A 19,569-nucleotide genomic window follows, 5' to 3' on the forward strand; every position below is an offset into this window, starting at 1 on the left:
TAAACAAAAAGGTAAATTGTTTTTTTAAATTAACAAATGAGCCATTATTGATGTAGTCTAGTATAACCTGCTATTTCACCTTAAACAGGAGGAAAACTTTTATTTTAATTTCTTAAAGAAGTCTCACCCTTGCTGACAGATTTTTGCTTTAATTTTGTTATGCATTAACTATAAAGCACCTTAAAGACCTGTTTCAAAGAACTCTTCTTCTGAGAACCATTATTTTATGTGTGCAGAGACAGATAACTTTTGTGTGAGTTTACAGCAATAAAACTCTTGGCAGTTCATTGGAGTTGGTCTATGACCAAGACCATTGTATTTTGGCATGTATGCAGTTTGTGTCTGAGGGGAAAACAGCTGCTTTAGAGGTAGTGCCCCCTAAAGAAATTAGTGGTGTGCTGAAAGAGTTCTATGTGAGAACCAGTATAACATCATGTTAAAAAGGATAATTTTCCAAGTGTGCTTTGGTGGAGCTCACCCTCTTGTTGCACGTGTGACCAGGCAGATGATGTTCTGTAACATCAGCAGGAAGCTGCACATTTGTGAGAATGAAAGAAGGGGAAAATGTGATACAAATAAAACTAGGGGTCTTCACTGGTCAGAAGACTCCTTGAATCTAGTGATTGTCCTAATAGTTTAAAAATTTGTGAATGCCCAGGTCAGTTTATTTGGAGGGTGATTCAAAATGTGCTTCTGGTGCAATGGTAGAGCCACACAACTCCTACGTTGCTGATGGCAGGCAGCAATGATTTGCTGATGTCTCCATGCTCAAACTGGGATCTTGCTACTTTTGATTTGTGATCAACTTTCTACTTTTTTTCTAAATAATTTACAATTTGTTTTCATCAAAACCACAGCTGTGGCACAATAATCATAATGTTTCAATTGGCTTCTCTTAAACTAAGATTTATTTTTGCCCTTGGTTTCCAGGAATACTTTCTATCCTGTTTTTCTTCCTTCTGGTAAAGATAAATGCAATGCAGAGGGAGGATCATGTTCATGATTTTGTGTCTGTCTTTCCATCTAAGGGACAAGTGTGATCTGCGTTGCTTGCTGGAATAGATACAGGAGTAATCATTTTAAATAAGTCTAGATTCTGCTAATAATAGTGCTAATGCTTGCTCAGAGGAATGCTTTCTTCCCCCTAATGTTCTGTGTGGGATGACTGAAAATCACTTAGTGACATCTAATTTTCTTGGCCTATTTCTATGACTTTTTCCCCACCATGGAACAAGGGGCATTGGGTATACTGAGATGATGTTCTTGCATGTAGGAGAGTTAGCTGATTCCCACAATATGGACCTCATGGTCCAAGTTCCCAGATAGAGGCAGGCAGCTATTCTGAATACCTCTGGGTTTGGATATAGGATTTAAAACACTTTTAATGCAGCTGAGCTCAGACGGCTTCACTGTATCCTATAAATTCTGTACTTTCTAGCTTAAGGTTGTTGTAGTGGTTCCAAAAATACAAGATCAAAATTGATAATTGGCAATTGACTGTTTAAGATTCACTGTGCAATATCAAATTTTCAGATTCAGGGGGTTGCTCCAAGTACGTCAAAAACTAAGGTTTGGTTTCATGTGTTGGAAGGGGTATTAATTGGGAACTTTAAAAAATATTGAGGATTCATAGTGAAGACTCGTATTTTTAAGAGATTGTTGGAGTACTCAAATCTTGAAATGCTGTGTTTCCATTTCCTTGCATTTCTTTTCTACTTGTTAAAAACATCTTTATATGTTTTCTCTCTTTGTTGAAGTCTTTTGGTTATGGTTTTCCAGAAGTGGAATAAAGAAATGGTCAGATTATAAATGTCATTTTATTTAGTTTAAATTGACTTTTTTTCCCCACCTTTATTTGTATTTCTAAAAATGCATTCAATATTTTATTTGGTTACTCTATGCTAATGGCAATGATTATTTTTTATTAAAAATTAGAGAAATCTTTTCAACATGTAAGAATATATTTTTTATTTTCAATATATAGTTACTAAAGGAAGAGGTTTCATGGGGTACATTAACTCTTATTTATGCAGTTTCTGATGGTAAAAATCTCTTTTTAGTGTGTGGGATAATCTCTTAGGATGTTTTTGTCTCTTTCTCAAGAAGGAAGCACATTTTTTCTGAATTAAAGTGATTGTAATAAACTATTTCGTGATTGCTGTGATGTGTCACAGAGAGTCAAGTTAGAGGCTCCAGCTATACAGAATGCAAAATTGTTTGAGGTTTTGGTTTTTTGATTTATTTTTTTAAAGGAGCTTCTCTCTAGAGGTTCTTTTTCTAAAGACAACCAGTGTTAAAAGGATTTTCTCGAGGAACTTCTGACACCTTCTTAGGTAATTCACACTGAGAGAAACTGAGTGGGAAATCAAAATCTCTTTGAAACCAACTTGGAAGTGCTGCCATATGTCTTATTCTTGAGATTATACAGAGTTGTTTTAAAAAAAAGAAATAAATTCAGTATCCAGCTTTCAACTGCCACATCCTTCAACCAGACAGTTCTGGGATCTGTTAAATGAAATCTCCATCCACCACACTTTGCAACTTTTGAGTTGATAGATGATATAGCTTCCTGTGGTGGTATTTAAGTTTACCATGGGAACAGCTAAATCAGTGACAGCAGCAATAAGAAGATGCTGAATATATTTTTTTGACTTATAGCCAGCTGACTTTCACATGCTTATTCAGCAACCTGATAAGACTATGTTATAATGAATTATGTAGTGATTGAATGTGAGCAGAGGTGCTGGCAAAGCAAGGAGGACAGAAAGGTTTTGAGATAATGTGCTATGACCTGAATTTTTTACGGAAAGTTTTTTTAAAAGTGTCTGCTATCTCTTGACTTGTTAATAAACAAAACAGTAAATGGAATGAAGTTTTAGAGGTCAGTTTTTTACAATTGCTAGAACATTTTGTATCTTTCCAGTTTGGACACAGACAATTAAGGTTTCTTTTTTTATCTCTACTGTAAGTAAACTGAGCCAAATTCTCCTGGATTTTATGTGTCTCTGTTCTCTGGCATAAGTGCAGGGCTGTAACCAAAGATAGATCTTATCCTCATGTGGCTATGCATTTAAAGCATAAAGTTGTACAAATAGTTGTCCTTTGTGCTGCAGGCAGTCTCCTTGTCATTCTCTTGGCTCTGCACAGATTTTGGTTGGACCCAATCCTCCTTGTGCTGTGCACAGGTTTATAGATGAGTTTTGTGCTGCCAGTGTTAGGGGAACTTACCTGATGCCTCAGAATATCCAAAGGTAGTACCACTGGTGTGAAGGCGGGGTCAGTGCTAAATGGAAAACAGATACAGCACTGGAATGAGAAGAGAAAAATTAAATCTACAATCATTCCAAGAGTTGTTTTGTCTCTGTTTTCATTACCTGATTTAGTTTCTGGAATGGGGAGAAAGTTGTTTGGACCTTGAAGAAGTATTTTATTTGATCTTTGTTCTGAAGAAGAAAAGAAGAGAATTCAGAGGGTTTTTTTTGGTTTTTTTTAATAGTCTCTCTCAGATACAAGATACAGATAGACAGCCCGGAGTTTAACAAGTATTTTTCTTGAAAGACTTACAGTTTTAAGAACTGTTAGAAGCAGGTTTTCTCCTGCACACTTTATTTCTTACATGAAGTCTTCACATACATTTTGAAAGCCAACCTTCAGTTAGTGCTGAGGGCATTTGTTAGTACTGAACTGCTTTCTGTTTTAGGAAGTAGCAAAAGGTGGCTTGTGGAAGGAGAAGAACTAGAAAAGCTGACTTTCTGTGCCTGTTCTTCTGCATAAACATAGTTTAAATTAGCTTTAACTATCATGAATCTAAAGACACAGCATCTGTGAGGTTTTTAAAACTTAGTCATTTCAGTGAATTTGATTGACAATATCTTTGGGAAAACCTTAGTAAGTCTAACATATTTTCTTCCATCAGGAGACTATCCAATCTGTTAGAGCACTGTAAGACAGGTATTAGATCCCTGTGGAAAAGGCATGGATATTGAGTGCTTTTCTGTAGCTAACTCTGTACCTGTATATCTGCTAATTCTTATGTATGAGATTTCTGTAATAAGGAGAATTAACTTTTCTGCATAGCAAATGGGTAGAAAGGAAAGCCGTTGATTAAGAGTAATTCTAAACTCAGATTGCCCTTGAAGTTTGGGCCATTGACAGATGTGAGCTGCATTGCTCACAGTTTGTCCTAGAGGAAGGAGGAGTATTCTCTGATGTGCTCTCTTTCATCAGCCCTATGTTCCCTTCTATTTCTCTCTCCCTTTTCTTGCACATCCCATTTTTCTCTGAGTTTCCTTCTCCAAGTGAGAGGCTTAAGACTCTGTCACATTCCATTTTGGTCTTTTTTTTTTTTTTTTCTTCTCAATTCCCATGCTAAGTCACCTCATCATCCAACATCCCACTCTTCCCACTTGCCAGCTGCTTCCATCAGTAAGTTTTTAAGCATTCCTGAATTTTGCATCAATTTTAGAGAACTATGGAAAACAAAATCATGTCAATCGACACATCTGTTGCATCTTCGAAGGCTCTTTGCTGATTCTTTTCCTCTGTGAGTATATTTTTTATTAGAGACTTAATCTGCCATAGGTCAGGTAAAACAGCTCAGGTCCCATTAGATTCCTTCAAGCAGATGATGCTACAACATTTTTCTGAAATTCTGACTCAGTTAGAATTTAGGTGGCTAGTTAAGCATATTTTCATAAGCCAGGAGCACTTTGCATTTCATGTGAAAGTTTGAACCAGATGCTCACCAAATCCCTGAAAACAAGAAAGACACCGATACATTTGTTTTACCGAAGGTTGGAGAGTAAAGGTTAAATGAACTTTGCAGCTAGAAATAAGCACACTTTTAGAACTTGTCTCAAACAGAATCTTGTCTTTTACCCATGTGTGTATTATACAGTTTGACACAGTCCAGCTGTAGTGGGTTGATCCCAGCCAGGTGCCCACAAAGTCACTCTGCCACTCCCCTCTGTAACAGGACAGGGGAGAAGAGTACTATGAAAGGCTCATGGATTGAGATAAGGACAGGGAAACATGACTCTTTGTGGAGAGTGTTTACAGGGCAAAACATACCTGCCTTGGGGAAATTAATTAATTTTATTGCCAACCAAATCAGAGAAGTATAATGAGAAATAAAACCAGATCCTGGACCACCTTCGCCCCACTCCTCCTGTTTTCCCAGGCTCAACTTAAGACTCAAATCCTCTACATCCTCTCCTCCAGTGGCACAGCAGGGCAGGTAATGGGTGTTGCATCAGTTCATCACACATCTTCTCTTGTGCTCTTTCCTACTCAGGGTGAGGGCTCCTCCCACTCTTCCACTGCTCCAGTAGGGAGCCACTCTTCTGGGAGACAGACTGTCATGAACTTGCCCAGCATGAATCCTTCACAACCTGCTCCAGGGTGTGTCCCTTCCACAGCGTCCCAAGTCCTGCCAGCAAGCCTGCTTCAGCGTGCACTTCTCTTGCCATGGTCGCCACATCCTGCTGGGGTCCTGCTCATGCACAGGCGTCTTATGGGCTCACAGCCTCCTTTAGGCATCCACCTGCTCCAGTGTGGGGCTTTCCATAGGCTGCAGGTGGATCTGTGCTCCACTGTGAACCTCCCTGGGCACAGGGAAACAGGCTGTCTCACCACAGTCTTCCCCATGGGCTGCTGGGGAGTCTTTGTCGTGGCACCTAAAGCACCTTCTCCCCTTCCTTCTTCACTGAACTGGCCGTATGCAGCATTGTTTCTCCCACCTATTCTTACTCCTTTCTCTGTCTGCTGCTGCACAGTGGGGTTTTTTCTGTGCTTCTTAAATATTTAAAGCCAGAGCTGCTACCCCTGTTGTGATGGACTCAGCCTCAGCTAGCATGGGTCCATCGTGCACCCAGCTGGCATTGGTGAATATAAGGGAAGCTTCTAGCAGGTTCTCACATAAGCTGCCCCTGTAGCTTGCCACCACCACTAAAACCTTGTCATGTGAGCCCTGTACTGATTTGTATTCATGTGTCCAGTGTTGAGAGACAAGCACAATTTTCCATAATGTATTTGGGGTGTAGTGTGTATTTGTGTCACATTTTTCAAGCATTCCTTCATAACCTGAGGGCTAGATATGTGTTGCTTAATTTAGCAAGAGCCAGGGTTCTGCACACTATACAAAACCTCAAATGCTTCAAAATTTTGCTGGGAATCCTAAGAACCTTGAGAGAGATCCCTTTACTGTTCTTTTGCAGGAAGACCTGCAAGAAAATCAGCATTATATTTATTGGTAGCAATCCGATATTACAAATCAAGGACATGATGGACCTGCTAGGAACTGCATGATAGGACTCCAATTCCTTCTAGAGTGAGTTGGAATGAGTTAACACTGATCTCCACTCATTGCTCTATTTTTTGTTGTATAGCGTTTGAACAACAAAATATTCTGTATATTGAAACCCAAAGCAAATGACAAGGACATTAAAACTTCCCTTATCTAATCTTGTCACTAAGAAATGCTTCTTCTGCCAATAATAGGTTATGAGGGGACATCATGACAGGAATAATAGGTTAAGATGGGATACATGAGGGGAACAAGGGGTCATCTCCTTGATCCTGTCATGTGTCAATCACCTCCCCAGTAAAAACCTATATAATACATTCAGGTTCTGCTGACAACATATAGACTTATCATCTGCAATTCCCTCATGATGCTGTGTCCTTAAGCCTGACAAAGAGGAGGAACTGTTTAGCATGTGTGCATTTTTACCATGCATGAAATGCATAGGATTAACATCGTGCAGGGCAGGCAAACTGCTTTAAATATTGGAAAATTTCCATTGCAATCCATGGCGGAGTGAATATCCTCTTTCTTATTGCCACATCCAGAGATGCTTTGTTGAACTGGGGTGTGAAATTAGTGTGCTGATAATAAATCATATAGAGTACTTCAGGATTTACATAAAATATTTATTACTGCTTTCTGAGTGGAAATTTATAGTGATGTATGTAATGTTGAAAGACGTAGATGTGAGAGTCGCCTTAATAGCGCTGCTTGTGAGTCAGAGATGTTCTTAATTAAGCTTTTGTTGTGTGCTGGGGGGGATTTCAGAATAAGGAAAATTCCTCCCACGATTGCAAGAAGGACAGTGGAAAGAGGGAAGGAGTTCTTTTGCTGCTGAGTTTTGTCTCTTGCAATTGATTGCAAGAACTGCCCACTTAGGACACGGGCAAGATGAGGCTGTTGGTAGAGGATGGCAAGATTGTCATAACATAGTCCTTACTAATAGATAAACTAGGAAGAGTAGTGACATGTTGTAACGCTGCTGTAAGTGTGTTATGGGCTGTATATTGAGCCAAGAATGGAAAATCGTGTCAGATGTTATTTTTTGATGACAGCTGCATCGGAGAACAGTCCTTTTGAGGCATAACACTAATATCTCTCACTTGCTTTGTTCAGTTCATTGGCAGAGTTGTTAAAAATTAAATCCGAAGGTTTGATTGCCTTGTTTTAATAAGTCATACTGCTTGGGATTAAATCCTCATTTGTTTATTAGAACCATTACAGTCTCATCAGTGGGTTTATCTACATGAAGGTACAGCTACTTTGTGTCTTACTACTTTAGTACTGTTGGATGCAAGAAGTAATTTTCAAATTTTAAAGTCTTTAATTAGTTGAAGAATAACATTGTCATTACCTGAAAGTGTAAGAAAAAAAAGCATCTGCATAAATAAAATATTAATATATTGCTGCAATTCTCTTTGCCCTTGAAGCTTCCTCTGGCTTTCATGAGCATTTTTTGAGCAAAGTATTGAGGATTCTGTGCTTTTTACTTTATACCAAAATCAACCAAACTAAAAGGATTCTTCCTTCTTGGGCTAAGGAAGCTGCTGTGCAATCTTCTCTGGCTGTCTCAGTTATTACATAGGTGCTGTGGGAGGTTCTCTGAATCACAGTTCTGCAGTGGACTCCCCCTGCCCTGTGGAGAATACAGGCAAACAGTACTTTATTGAGAAATAAATAAAACATTTTGAAAAACAAAAATACTTCTCTAATTGTAGGTAAGATTTCACTGCCACCGCGAAGCACTTTGAATCTGTGTAATGTATATCACAGGCTTGAGCTCACTGAGGGTACAACCATTATAAAACCATGTTTTGAAAACCATCTTCAGACCTATGTAGGTTATGCCACATACATCTTTAACGTGGAAACAAATTGTTGCTATCTGGATGGGGATCTGGAAATGGAATCAGAAAGATAACTTTGAGATTTAGTAGCTTAAGGCAGTAGTGATTTTCATTCTCTGTTTTGCCTTCAGATTCTGTGACTTTTCTGTCGCAAGCATGTGACTGGAATATCCACAGGCTCCTGTGTAGTGCAAAGCAGTTTTTGTCTTGCTGTGGCCTGAGAATCATACAAAATTTTTGCAGTCCGCTTTTCTGTGAGATCTTGCTGTGTCTCTGGCTTTCTGCATGGTATTCACAGGATAATGGATGCCTCGCTCCAGATACTTCAGTAGTTTCTGTGCTGGAAAAAACTTGCTTTTTCAGGGTGCCATCACTCATCCAGCATAATTTATTGCAAAAGGATTGAGGTTGAATATTAGAAAAACAGCCTGCCTGCCAAAGTAGTGAAACAAGATACACGAGTGTGTTGTGGAATTTCTCTCACTGGAGATTTTTGAGAACCATCAAAAAAATGAAAGCTGAGGATGCCTGAGGTGCATGGGACACTTCCCTTCTGCAGGAGACTGAGCTCAGGAATCTCCTCAGTGCCTGCCACTTGGGCTTCTGTTATTCTGTGGGAAGTGAACAGAGCTGGGGTTGAACAAATATTTAAGAAACAATTTCTGAAAGACTAGAAATCCCAGTCATACAAGGTTCTGTTTCATCATAATGTATGTAGCTTTTGCAAATATTATAAAGAGACTGTTGAATTTCTCTAATCTATCACAAACACTTGCTTAAAATAGTGTCATTTGGGATCTGTCTGGTTTAATAGTTACCTCTGGGAAAAGAGCTTTGTCCTGAAGTTTTTACAATGCTTGTTTTCCTTCTTCACATCACAACACTGCTTCCTTTCCAGGGAGCTGACAAAGGCCAGCAGCTCAGGTGTTGACCCTTCAGAGAGGTCATTTGGCCCTGCAGACCCTTCCATAGCCTGGAGCTCTGTTAAAACAAGCGTGGCTGTGTACCACTGTGGAAGTTCACCTCCCACAGCAGCTCTGGCTGTGGTGGTTTGTCTCATCTTCCTCCTGTCATTGAAGGCAAAGCGGAGTGCATGAATGTGTGTCACCAGAGCAGTGGCCACCACCACTGCCACCCCAAGGAGCTGGGTGTGCTCCGAGCAGCGCGGTGCAATGGAATTGCAGGATGTGCTTGGAGACTGGCAGCAGTGACAGTAGAGATGTAAAGTCCCAAGGACAGCTTTTCTGATCAACACAATCATCAGTTACAATAAACTTAATACAGTAATTTCACGAATACAAGCCGCAGTAATTAGACAAAAATTTTGGTGGAAACCTGGAAGTGCGGCTAATATTTGGGTGCGGCTAATCTATGAACAAAAATGTGATATCTGCCCTTACCTAGTATCATACCAGTCCAGTCCCGAGCCGAAACAGTTTGAAATCCATGGTTTCCCGTTATTCTGACGATGAACCAATCAGAGAACAGCTTATTACCTGCCTGTGGATGGCGGCGTTACTGAGGGGCGGGGGTTGTTATCGGGGTGAGTTACCTCGGCAGTTCGATAAAAGTGTGTGATATTTCTCTGTACTTTTTAAAGTGTTTTCAGTCTTGTGCGGCTACGGGGCTGGCTGGGCTCGCAGGGAGAGGGCTGGGGGAGCCTCTCTCCCCGCAGGGAGAGGGATGAAGTGGGCGATCGGCTCGCAGGGAGAGGGCTGGGGGAGCCACTCAGCCCACAGGGAGAGGGGTAGAACGGCCACTCGGCTCGCAGGGAGAGGGCTACAACGGCCGCTCCCCCCGCGGGGCTGCGAGGGCCAGAGCGGCCGCTCCTGTGCCAGCACGGAGATGTGGCTCCGCTTGGAGCTCAGCTGCCTGCCCGCGCGGCTGAGCGGCTGTTTAAAGGCAACGCGGATCCATTGGGAATGCTCGCAAAATGACCACACTATTGTTCCTGTCTTTTTCGGCTTGTAACTAAAGGGTGTGTCTTTTTTCACTTGGAAACAATGTTTCCGAGGTCGGTAGTAAGCCAGTAAGCCCTGGCGATCCCGCGATTGTGTTACTAAATGACGACTTTGTGAAAGTTCGAGGCGAACTAAAGTGCGGCTAATATTCCGGGTGCGGCTTATCTATTAACAAAGACATCAATGTTGCCAACACATCGGATATGCGGCTTATACTCCCTGTGGCTTGTATTCGTGAATTTACTGTAATCTGTTATATTATATATATAGCTTCTTCATCTAGAAGGTGGTGAGGTTTTTTTAGCTCTAGTAAGTGGTTGATTTAATACGAGATATTTCATCTTGTTAGTCTGTCAGGGGCTTAACACTAACAATGCTAACACCAGGCTGCTAATACTGCTCATTACTAACTCTGTAACAACATGAGCTCACTCTTACTGACACAAACTAATTTAATTTTCTGCCTGCAAGTTTATCAAGTCAAGTTATGGCACAAAAATTGTTCCACATTTTGTAAATTATTACTTTACATTACTAGTTAGGACATGAATAGACACATTAAATTTCATGGACTAAGCTTTTTATCCTGAATAATAGCTTTAGCATTTGCCATATGTAGAATGCATTTCCAGTTCTTTAATTTCAATTGCAGATTTGTTGACATAAGGGCATTGTGTTTAGAGTGAGGCTGTTTGTTCCTCCTGGAAAATAAGACTGAAAGACTGAAATAACCTTAGTTAGCATTGATTTCTGATTTTTTTGGTCCTGTTGCTTGACATCTCTTTTACAACTGAAAAAGCACTAATATTTGGGTTGTGGAAAAAGGTTTGGAAGTCGAACCTTTATTTTATAAACCCAAATCAACTCTATCTGTGTGAATATCAAGGGAAATTTTAAAATACACACAGGCAGAATCTGTCTTTCAGACAAGAATTTAGGCATTTGAAGGTAAGCATGTGTTTAAAGGGAAATACATTTGAGCCTCAGCCCATGCTACAAAGCCATATTTGGGCTTCATACACCTAAAAATGGAATTTATTCTTCAGTGGATTTAGTAAATAGCTGGTGTTAGCAGGCATGTCTAGACATATCTCTTTTAAGACTTCTATGAGAATTTTAAAAATTTCTTTAGTAGCACTCAGCATCTTTGTTTTTGTTAATAACAGAGTGTAATTGAAGTATCTGATTTTCCTATTAAACAAGAAATTTCCAGTCAGGTCTCCTAAATAAAACAGATTTGAGATACACTAAGGAAAACCTCTATGTTCCTTGTTTAATAGTCTGGAAACTAATATAATAATATTATCTAGAAGTAAATAATACTTCTAGAAAAAGACACAGAAAATTTTCATGCTCTTTCTATGACTGGTAAACTATCTACATAATTTCTGTGCTTATCAGTAACAGATTTATGAAATCATATTATAGCATTTACCTTACTGTTTTTTTCTCTAAAAGGTACAGAATTATTTTGTTGCATGTGTTGCAACTAAACAAGAGTTTTTCAAAAGAAAGGATATAAAAATGGAAATATATGGGGATGTTTGCCTTATTGTTCATGGTGTGGTTTTGTTGGTTTGGTGTTTTTTTTTCCTTTAAAATAGATTGAAGTCTTAATGGCAAAATCCTGTAAGATTTCTGCTTGGAGAAATCTTAATGGCAGTATATACACACTTCAACTGTACAGCCCAGAATACAGTTTGGGAATAATCCTTTGAGACCTTATTTTGATGCATAATGATCTGGTTACACTCCATCCTGAATCCTGAGAAGTCCTGGACATTGTTTATGCCCCTTCTCACTTTCCAACATATTTTTAGACAAATTACCTCTCCTGCTTCAATCAATATCCTTCCTCTGTTTAGGCATTATATAGTGCTAAAACAAAAGCTGTTTCAGTACTTACTGGTTAAAGTGATCAGGCTTAAATATGATACAAAAACTGTTGTTTCATTGCCGAAGATGAAAAATATCAGTATACCACTGTTCCTTTGCATTTATTGTTCAGTTAGGCTCAGTTGTAATTATTCAAGCTTGATGTTAAACCAGCTAGCTTTCTGGATGGTGCTTGTAAGGTAGGGATGACAGCAATGTGACACCCAGGAGATGCCCAGGGTGACAATCCCCTTGTTCCAGAAGTTCCCTGAGGGACCAGTGTTCTCTTGCAAGGGGTTACCTGGAGGCTCCACCAGTTGCCACATTACAGTCATGCATGGCCCACACTTTGGCTTTGATAAGGCAGAAGCCATTTAACTAAAGCTTCATTAGTTTTTTTTCTTCCACAAATGCTCTTTGGTAACAATCCAATTCAGGGGAGGGATCAGCATTGTTCCTGTTTAGATGTCAGCATCATCAGCAATAAAAAATGGTGTTTATCCCTTCTATTTGTGTGTAAGCTCTCCTGCTCCTTTTCTGCCTTACTTTTTGCGTTTTTTTGTTTTTTGTCAGAATTCTGTAAGTACTCACAACATTGAAGGTAAGACAAGGAAATGACTATGCAGGATAATCTGGTTTCAGTTAGTGCTCCACACTGAGCCCTTCTCATTTCTGCTGAAACTGTTTTAGTGTGCAACAAGACCTGACACGGTTGAGCCTTTGTTATTTGGTGTACAGGTCTTACTCCCCAGGTTTTGTTTCCTTTGAAGGTTGCTGAGCATTATGCATCACTTTCCTTCGTTTTGAATTTTAAGAAATTACTTTTAAGTTATGACTTGTAGTTCATTCTTAATGGACACTGCACAATGAACAGCATTAAATGTAGTTCAGACAGTTTGTTAAAGCCTCCATTTTGCAGGTATTTATGAGTTTTGTGCAGTTTTTCTTGCCAGATGCTTCTGACTTTTATACACTTCCCTTAGAGCTTGGAGTTAAGCCTGCAAGTCTTTTGAGTCTATAAAATTGTAGGCATTATGCATATAAATATGCATATAAAAGCAATTATATGCTATTGTTTTTCAAATAACGCAAGAGTTACTCTTGGCTACAGTGAAAAGAAGCAGTGGCATTACTGGGTATGGTTTTGAAATAAAGTTAATTCTAAATTTGCCAGTTCTCAAGTACCATCATATGAAGCTGAAACTCAATGTGCTCCGTCGACAGCATGTTGGAAATTATCATCATTTCTTACTCCCTCTTTTGAAAATAAAATGGAAGAAATGCATTTAAAAGGGATAAACTGAATAGTACAGGAGACAGAAGGACTCAAAATCAAAACAGGGAACAGAATGTACATTAAATAAAGAAACAGCCCTTACTGAGGAAACGAAAACCCTCTGTGACTATTTAGTAGAAATACCATGAGAAGAAATTGTTTATATTGAAACTTGCTAATATTCTAACTGTGAAAAATTCACTTAATTTACCTCCTCTGCTAAGAATAGAAATGTCATGCACAGTAGGCAGTATGCTAATGGTATTTTCTAGAACCTAAGTCTGTAAGACTTTTAGAAATATATTTAAAAGGCCAATTTTGCTTGGGATGCTAGTATTTTCAAAATAATACATTGAAAACACTAATTGTCTGTATCATACAGATTTTGGAGGTTTTACCAAATACTCCTTGCTTTCTGATAGCATTTACTAATCTTTGCTTTTCTGCTCTTAAATGATGAGGAGATTTGGGGAGAGCAGTGTAGTTCCCTTCTGAAGTAGATGTCTTCAGACAGATAAATTAACATCTCTAGTATGGTTGTTCAGTACGAGATAAATGGATTTTAATTTAAATATAGACTATTGTGAGTTCTACTAGAAATAAGTGGTTCACAACCCTGGGTATGAGCCAGAACAGATGTGATCATATGCTTCTGAGTCACCTGGGACAGTTCCTGTCTGATTTTACGCCTGTGGCCCAAAACAGCAGAGTGAATCACAGCATTGTTAAGGTTGGAAAAGACCTTTGAGATCATCAAGTCTGCCTGTTAACCCAGCACCTCCATGTTTAGCACTAAACCATGTACTTAAGTGCCATATGAACCTTTGTTGAACATTTCCAGGAATGGTGACTCCACCACATCATGGGCTGCCTGTTCCAATGCCTGATCACCTTTTCAGTAAAAAGTTTTTTTCCTAAAATCCAGTCTTACGCAAGCTGTAACAGTGTTTTGCTTGGGGACTGTGGGAAAGCATTGCTTATATGTTTGTATGGGGTCACAGTGAATAAGTGACTGAACTTAATGTTAACTTGAAGTTAGTGTTAAGCTTGTGGATGAGCTAATTTCTTTTGTGACTTCATCTGCTGTGATGAAAGGCTCATGTCCAGTTATCCAGTGGTCAGTCATGCACTGTAATGTCAGATGCTTGTTTAGCCTGGAGCCTGAGAGAAGACCTTTCACTTCTCTAAAGGGTGGAGTTATGTGGGAGTTGGTGTCTTCTCCCAAATAAGTACTGATGGAAGAGGAAATGCTCTCAAGTTGTACCAGGGGAGGTCTAAATTGGAAAAATTTCTTAGCATATTGTGTAGTCATGCATTAGAACAGGCTGCCTGGGGAAATCACCATCCTTGGAGATATTTAAAAGACATGTAGATGTGGTGGTTAGGGACATGGTTTAGTGCTGGGTTAGTGGTTGGACTAAGATATCTTAGAGATCTTTTCCAATCTTAATAATTGGAAATTCTATGATGCTTAATGATTCCATGCTTCTATGCTGCTCCAAGCCCTCTAAAGCAGTACTGCTGCTGACTGATGAGATGGGGACTGTACACAGGGATATAATGAGGGGTGGGTAGTGGCAGAGTCAATGCTTTCAAACATCTGTGCAGTTCATCTGTGTGCTTTTAGTCTAAAGCAGGGCATGGTGCATGGGCTTGGCCAAGTGCCAGTCTTAGTGACAAAAGGCGAGCAGCAGACTGGCAGCAGAGACTGAGGCCAACTGGCCAATGGACATTTTCCAAGATAGACCAAGGAAACCACATTTTGTTGAGCTCTTAGAGGAGCTTCCTGCTCACACACAGTGATGCTGTTTGTGTGGAAGTGATTTTTGATAATCGAGGCCTGCCATTTAATCTGATATTTTCAGATGTATTGCTTGTATCTGTTTTCAAGTCAGTGCATTTCTGAAAGGGATACTGTTTCACGGTCCTACTTAAACTGTAGGTACTAGAAGGGAAAAATGGAATGTCATTAAAGCATTAAATATAGAATTGAAACTAATGCAGTCAAATTAGTTTTAAGGCTTTGTTGGTAGAAACAAAGCAAACAAGCAAAAAAATCCCCAGTGTCATGATATTGCATTTATGTAGCCAAAACAAGAGGAGAATTTTCATGTTCTGTAAAATTACAAGTGCTTTCTCTGTGAAGAATTGCACTTAAGATAAAAAAATGAGAAAAACAATAATGTAGACTGAATATCATATCAAATGTGCATTGTGCACTGTCAGAAGATCTTGTTCATTTCATGTAAGCACATAACTTTTTGGGAAACCTTTCCAGAAGAGTTGGATTTTAACTTTCTCGCCAGGCTGTGCGTACTGTAGCAAAGTCTACAATCTGTAGATAACCAAAAGAGCAGATCTGTGTTAATATAGAATTATTTCCTCTAATAGCTTTTAAAAGACTTCCAGAAGCTTTGTAAAGTCAGTAAATCATTCAAGAAGCTGGAAAAATAAATATTTTGTTGGATTTTCAACTACTTGTTACATATTCTTTGTGAAAGACAAAGAACATGTAGCAAGTACAGTAATTTCACGACTATAAGGCGCACCCTTTTGACTAAAATTTTCCCCCGAACCCGGAAGTGCGCCTTATAGCCCGGTGCGCCTTATATGATGTACAAAGTTGCGACATTTGCCACCCCAGAAGTGCGAGCCGTGAGCCGTGGGGGGAGCCGGCAGTGCCACGGTAGCTGGGTGGAGGCAGGCCTGGGGGCGGCAGGCACTGCCCCGTTGGGTCCAGGCAGTCCCGGGGGCCAATGGCTGCCAGGTTGAGGCGGGGCCTTGACCAGCAACCGCGCGGAGTGAGCTGGGGGCGGAGCCTCTCTGCAAAAAAAAAAAAGTGCACCTTATAGTCCGGTGCGCCTTATCTGATCTACAAAGTTGCGAATTTTGCCGACTCCAGGGGGTGCACCTTATAGTCCAGTGTGCCTTATGGTCATGAAATTACTGTAGTTGAAAAACTTTCTTTCTCTTAAGGAGCTGTGATACTTATTAGACATTAGAGTTTTGCTTAATACCTAAAAATAAAATTGCCAACGTAAAAATAAACATAATTGGTAACTGTCTGGTATTTCTTATTTCTTTATTGAAGGGCAACCTAAACCTTTTTGGTTGTTCTTCAGCATAAATAAAAGGAGTAGCTCTGTGTGAGGCAGTGTTTATTTACTCAGAGCTCACTTTAGAATGGAAAAGGAGTGCCACTCTGGCCATCTCACAGATGTGTCATCCTAGGGTGAAAACCAACTCTGAGTATGAAGTGCTTGTAAAACATTAATGTGTATGGAGCTTAGGCTCTTCTGTGTATAAATAAATTTGCTGATGTGAAGGAGTTTAGCCTTTGCTCTGCAGTGAAAGACATTGATCTCCATTTGTTCATCTGTGCTCTCTTTTTTTCCCAAGATGTCCATCCATTGGTTTAATTTCAGACAATTTTCTGTAAATTCTTTAATCAATACCTTTTATATTTACAACCCTAAAACCAGGATTTACTCCAATGTTTTTAAAAGAATTTGAGACTTTTATACATTGAGTTGTTTGCAGACTTTGCATTTTATACGTGTTATTAGCTACTCTTCTGTTGCTTGGATAACTCAATTGTGTACAGAAAAGCTTGCAGCAGACCAAAATTGGTGTTTTTAGGCCATCGTAGTGGTTCACAGTAGCTGAAATTCAAAGAATTATAAGTGTTAACTACAGATCCAAGTGTTGCATGCACCAAAGTATTAAGTACATAGATTGAGTTGGCAATGAATGACTGAATATGGTCCCCATATCCAAGTCTTATATTCTAGTTTACTGATGCATGAGTGGCTCATGGAATCTTTGTAAAATCTGTCTTGTTGCTAATTCAGCCTCAACTTTTGCTTAATGCATTCAGAATACTATAATGGTGTTAGTGATACTTGTCAAGAAAAAAAACAAAAACCAAACAAACCAAAAAAAAAAACCCCAAACACCCAAAACCAACCAACCAAAAAAACCCCTAAAAAGAAAGACCTAATGCACTCTGAAGAATTTTTTTTAAAATGTTTTCACTTTGAAATATATCAACTTCATTTTATACTTCCTCTACCATTAAATCTTATGTACAATTAGAATAGGAATTGGTTAAGAACAACTTCCTTCTCTTCAATATTTTGCTGAGCATGTATTAGTATCAAAGTAGGTTATTAGAGCCTGAAGCTCAGATCTCAATCAGGAATGCTACAAAGTAGTCAATTCTGGATGGAATATTTTGTTCTGCATGATAATACACATTTTTACTCAGCTTTCTTGCACTTGTATCAGCATTTTCTGAGTGTGCGGGGATATGGGGGTGTTGGGATCTTTTTCTTCTCCTAAAGATCAAGTGAGGTGAAAGTCTGAGCTGTTAGGAGAATCTAACTGTATAATTACTGTTAAGAGGTTGTCAGTGTGCTTGATAGTGATAAAGTGTAGAGGACTTAATCCCAATTTAGCATGCATTTACAGATGAAGCTTTAGAAGAACTGGAAGTTCCTGTACTAGGCAATGAAAACCTTTGCCCTCTGCTAATTGATGCTAAAAATGAATTTAAATTACCCAAAACTTCAGGAAGTTATTTTGCACTGTGGGGTACAGAGGGCTACTTTTATTTTTGAAGAATATCTACCTGTGCATAGCATTTGGGTTTCCCCAGCCTTGTGTCTGTGGCAGCCAGTGCTGATTGTTTTTCCCTGTGTTTCAGCCCCCAAGGACAATGAGGAGCGTGTGTTCCGGGAGCGGATGCGCCCCAGGAAGCGCCAGGGTGCCGTGCGCCGCCGCGTGCATCAGGTCAATGGACACAAGTTCATGGCCACCTACCTTAGACAACCAACATACTGCTCGCACTGCAGAGACTTTATATGGTATGGAGTGACTTTGGCTTTGCTGTCTTTGCACCTTTGAGTGGGGAGCTAGTAGGAGATTGGTTAGAAACCTTCCAGTTCCACTGAAGAGAAAACGGTGTCGAGCAGTAGCTCTTTTCCTCTTTGTTTTGACATTAACCTATCAACAGTGCTGCAGATGATACTAGAAGGCTGTTAAACTCCCATCACAAGTATTAGAATTGGTTGTATTTGTGGTTCTTCTCCTTTGAGCCACAAAGTTCCATATTTCCCTATCTAGTGCACAGTAAAATCTAGGTTGACAACCAGTCTAGTATTATGTAAGTGCCTAAGTGTAGATTTATACTCAATGTTAGACCTTTACATTTTGTCACAATGACAGAATTCTTTGTTGCATGATTAAGAACCACCATCTTTCTTCCGAGAAATGCAAAGCTCCTTTACATCCCACTGAAGTTAATGGAATATGGGTATATGATGCTGCTAATGACAGAGAGATTTCAGTGCTCTGTGTACAGGGTCTTTATTATTACAATGTACACCAAGAACTCCCTTTTAGAAATTATTTACATTATTTTGAGTATTTTCAATATTCAGACAGGGAGAAGTGGTGGAGACATTCAGTTTTCAGTTATTTTTCAGCAGCTCCTGATGTTTTCCAAAGTGACCTAGAGATACTGATTTACACATTAGACCTGATGTAACTGACAATAAATATTTCTTTGGAGTATGTAATGAATCAGTCTTTTTTAATGTAAAATGATACGAAACGTGCTTGAACTCAACTGCATCCCTCTAAAAAGCGCCTGCAGGTTAGGCTTTATGTTGTCTAAGATGATTTCAAGCCATATTGACAAATACAATCTGTTTAGAGGTCTGCTGGATGATTATTTACCACTTTGTCCCCTTTCCATGCACCCTTTATCTTTGTTTCACTATAGTAAATGTGTCTGTACTTCTGACTGCCTTCATGGTCTCTCATCCTTCCTGTTACCTCTCAGCAGCTGAAATGTTCCCACTTTGAGCTGCTTTCAGTCCAGGCATGCAATTATCAGATGATTGGTTATAAGAAGCTTTTCTTTAAACATATGCACGTCCAGTAAAGGGAAGGGAAAAAAGGTTGGCATTTTTAAAAATATTTCCTGTTTGTTTTCTAAAACACTTTATTCTTTTTCAGGGGTGTAATAGGAAAACAGGGATACCAATGTCAAGGTAAGAGAAATTCTACATAGGACAGTTTAAATATATTTATTATGTTATATAAATAATAATGTATTTTTATCAGGCATTGTATATGTACAATGCTAAGAATTTAGCACAAGATGATCAGAATAAGTTTGTCTCAACAAGTATACAATCTTTGCATCAAGTCACAGTAATTTTTTTCAAAACATATATACTTCATATGTGAAGTAGGAGCTCAACTAACAGCCCCGAATATCAGATCCCAGACATCTCTTCA

The 19,569-nt window shown here is 39.2% G+C and overlaps 1 protein-coding gene across 2 annotated transcripts in view; it reads left to right on the plus strand.

The window, feature by feature from the left end:
* The window catches only part of PRKCE (protein kinase C epsilon), a 285,219-nt gene that overhangs the window by 157,976 nt on the left and 107,674 nt on the right, over nucleotides 1-19,569 (plus strand). For both annotated transcript variants that reach the window (XM_033055005.2, XM_033055006.2), the window contains exons 3-4: nucleotides 17,969-18,128; nucleotides 19,285-19,319. In XM_033055005.2, coding sequence (XP_032910896.1) covers nucleotides 17,969-18,128; nucleotides 19,285-19,319 — 195 coding nt within the window. The remainder of the gene's footprint in view (nucleotides 1-17,968; nucleotides 18,129-19,284; nucleotides 19,320-19,569) is intronic.

This window comes from Catharus ustulatus, chromosome 3 (assembly GCF_009819885.2).
Source record: "Catharus ustulatus isolate bCatUst1 chromosome 3, bCatUst1.pri.v2, whole genome shotgun sequence".
NCBI lineage: Eukaryota > Metazoa > Chordata > Aves > Passeriformes > Turdidae > Catharus > Catharus ustulatus.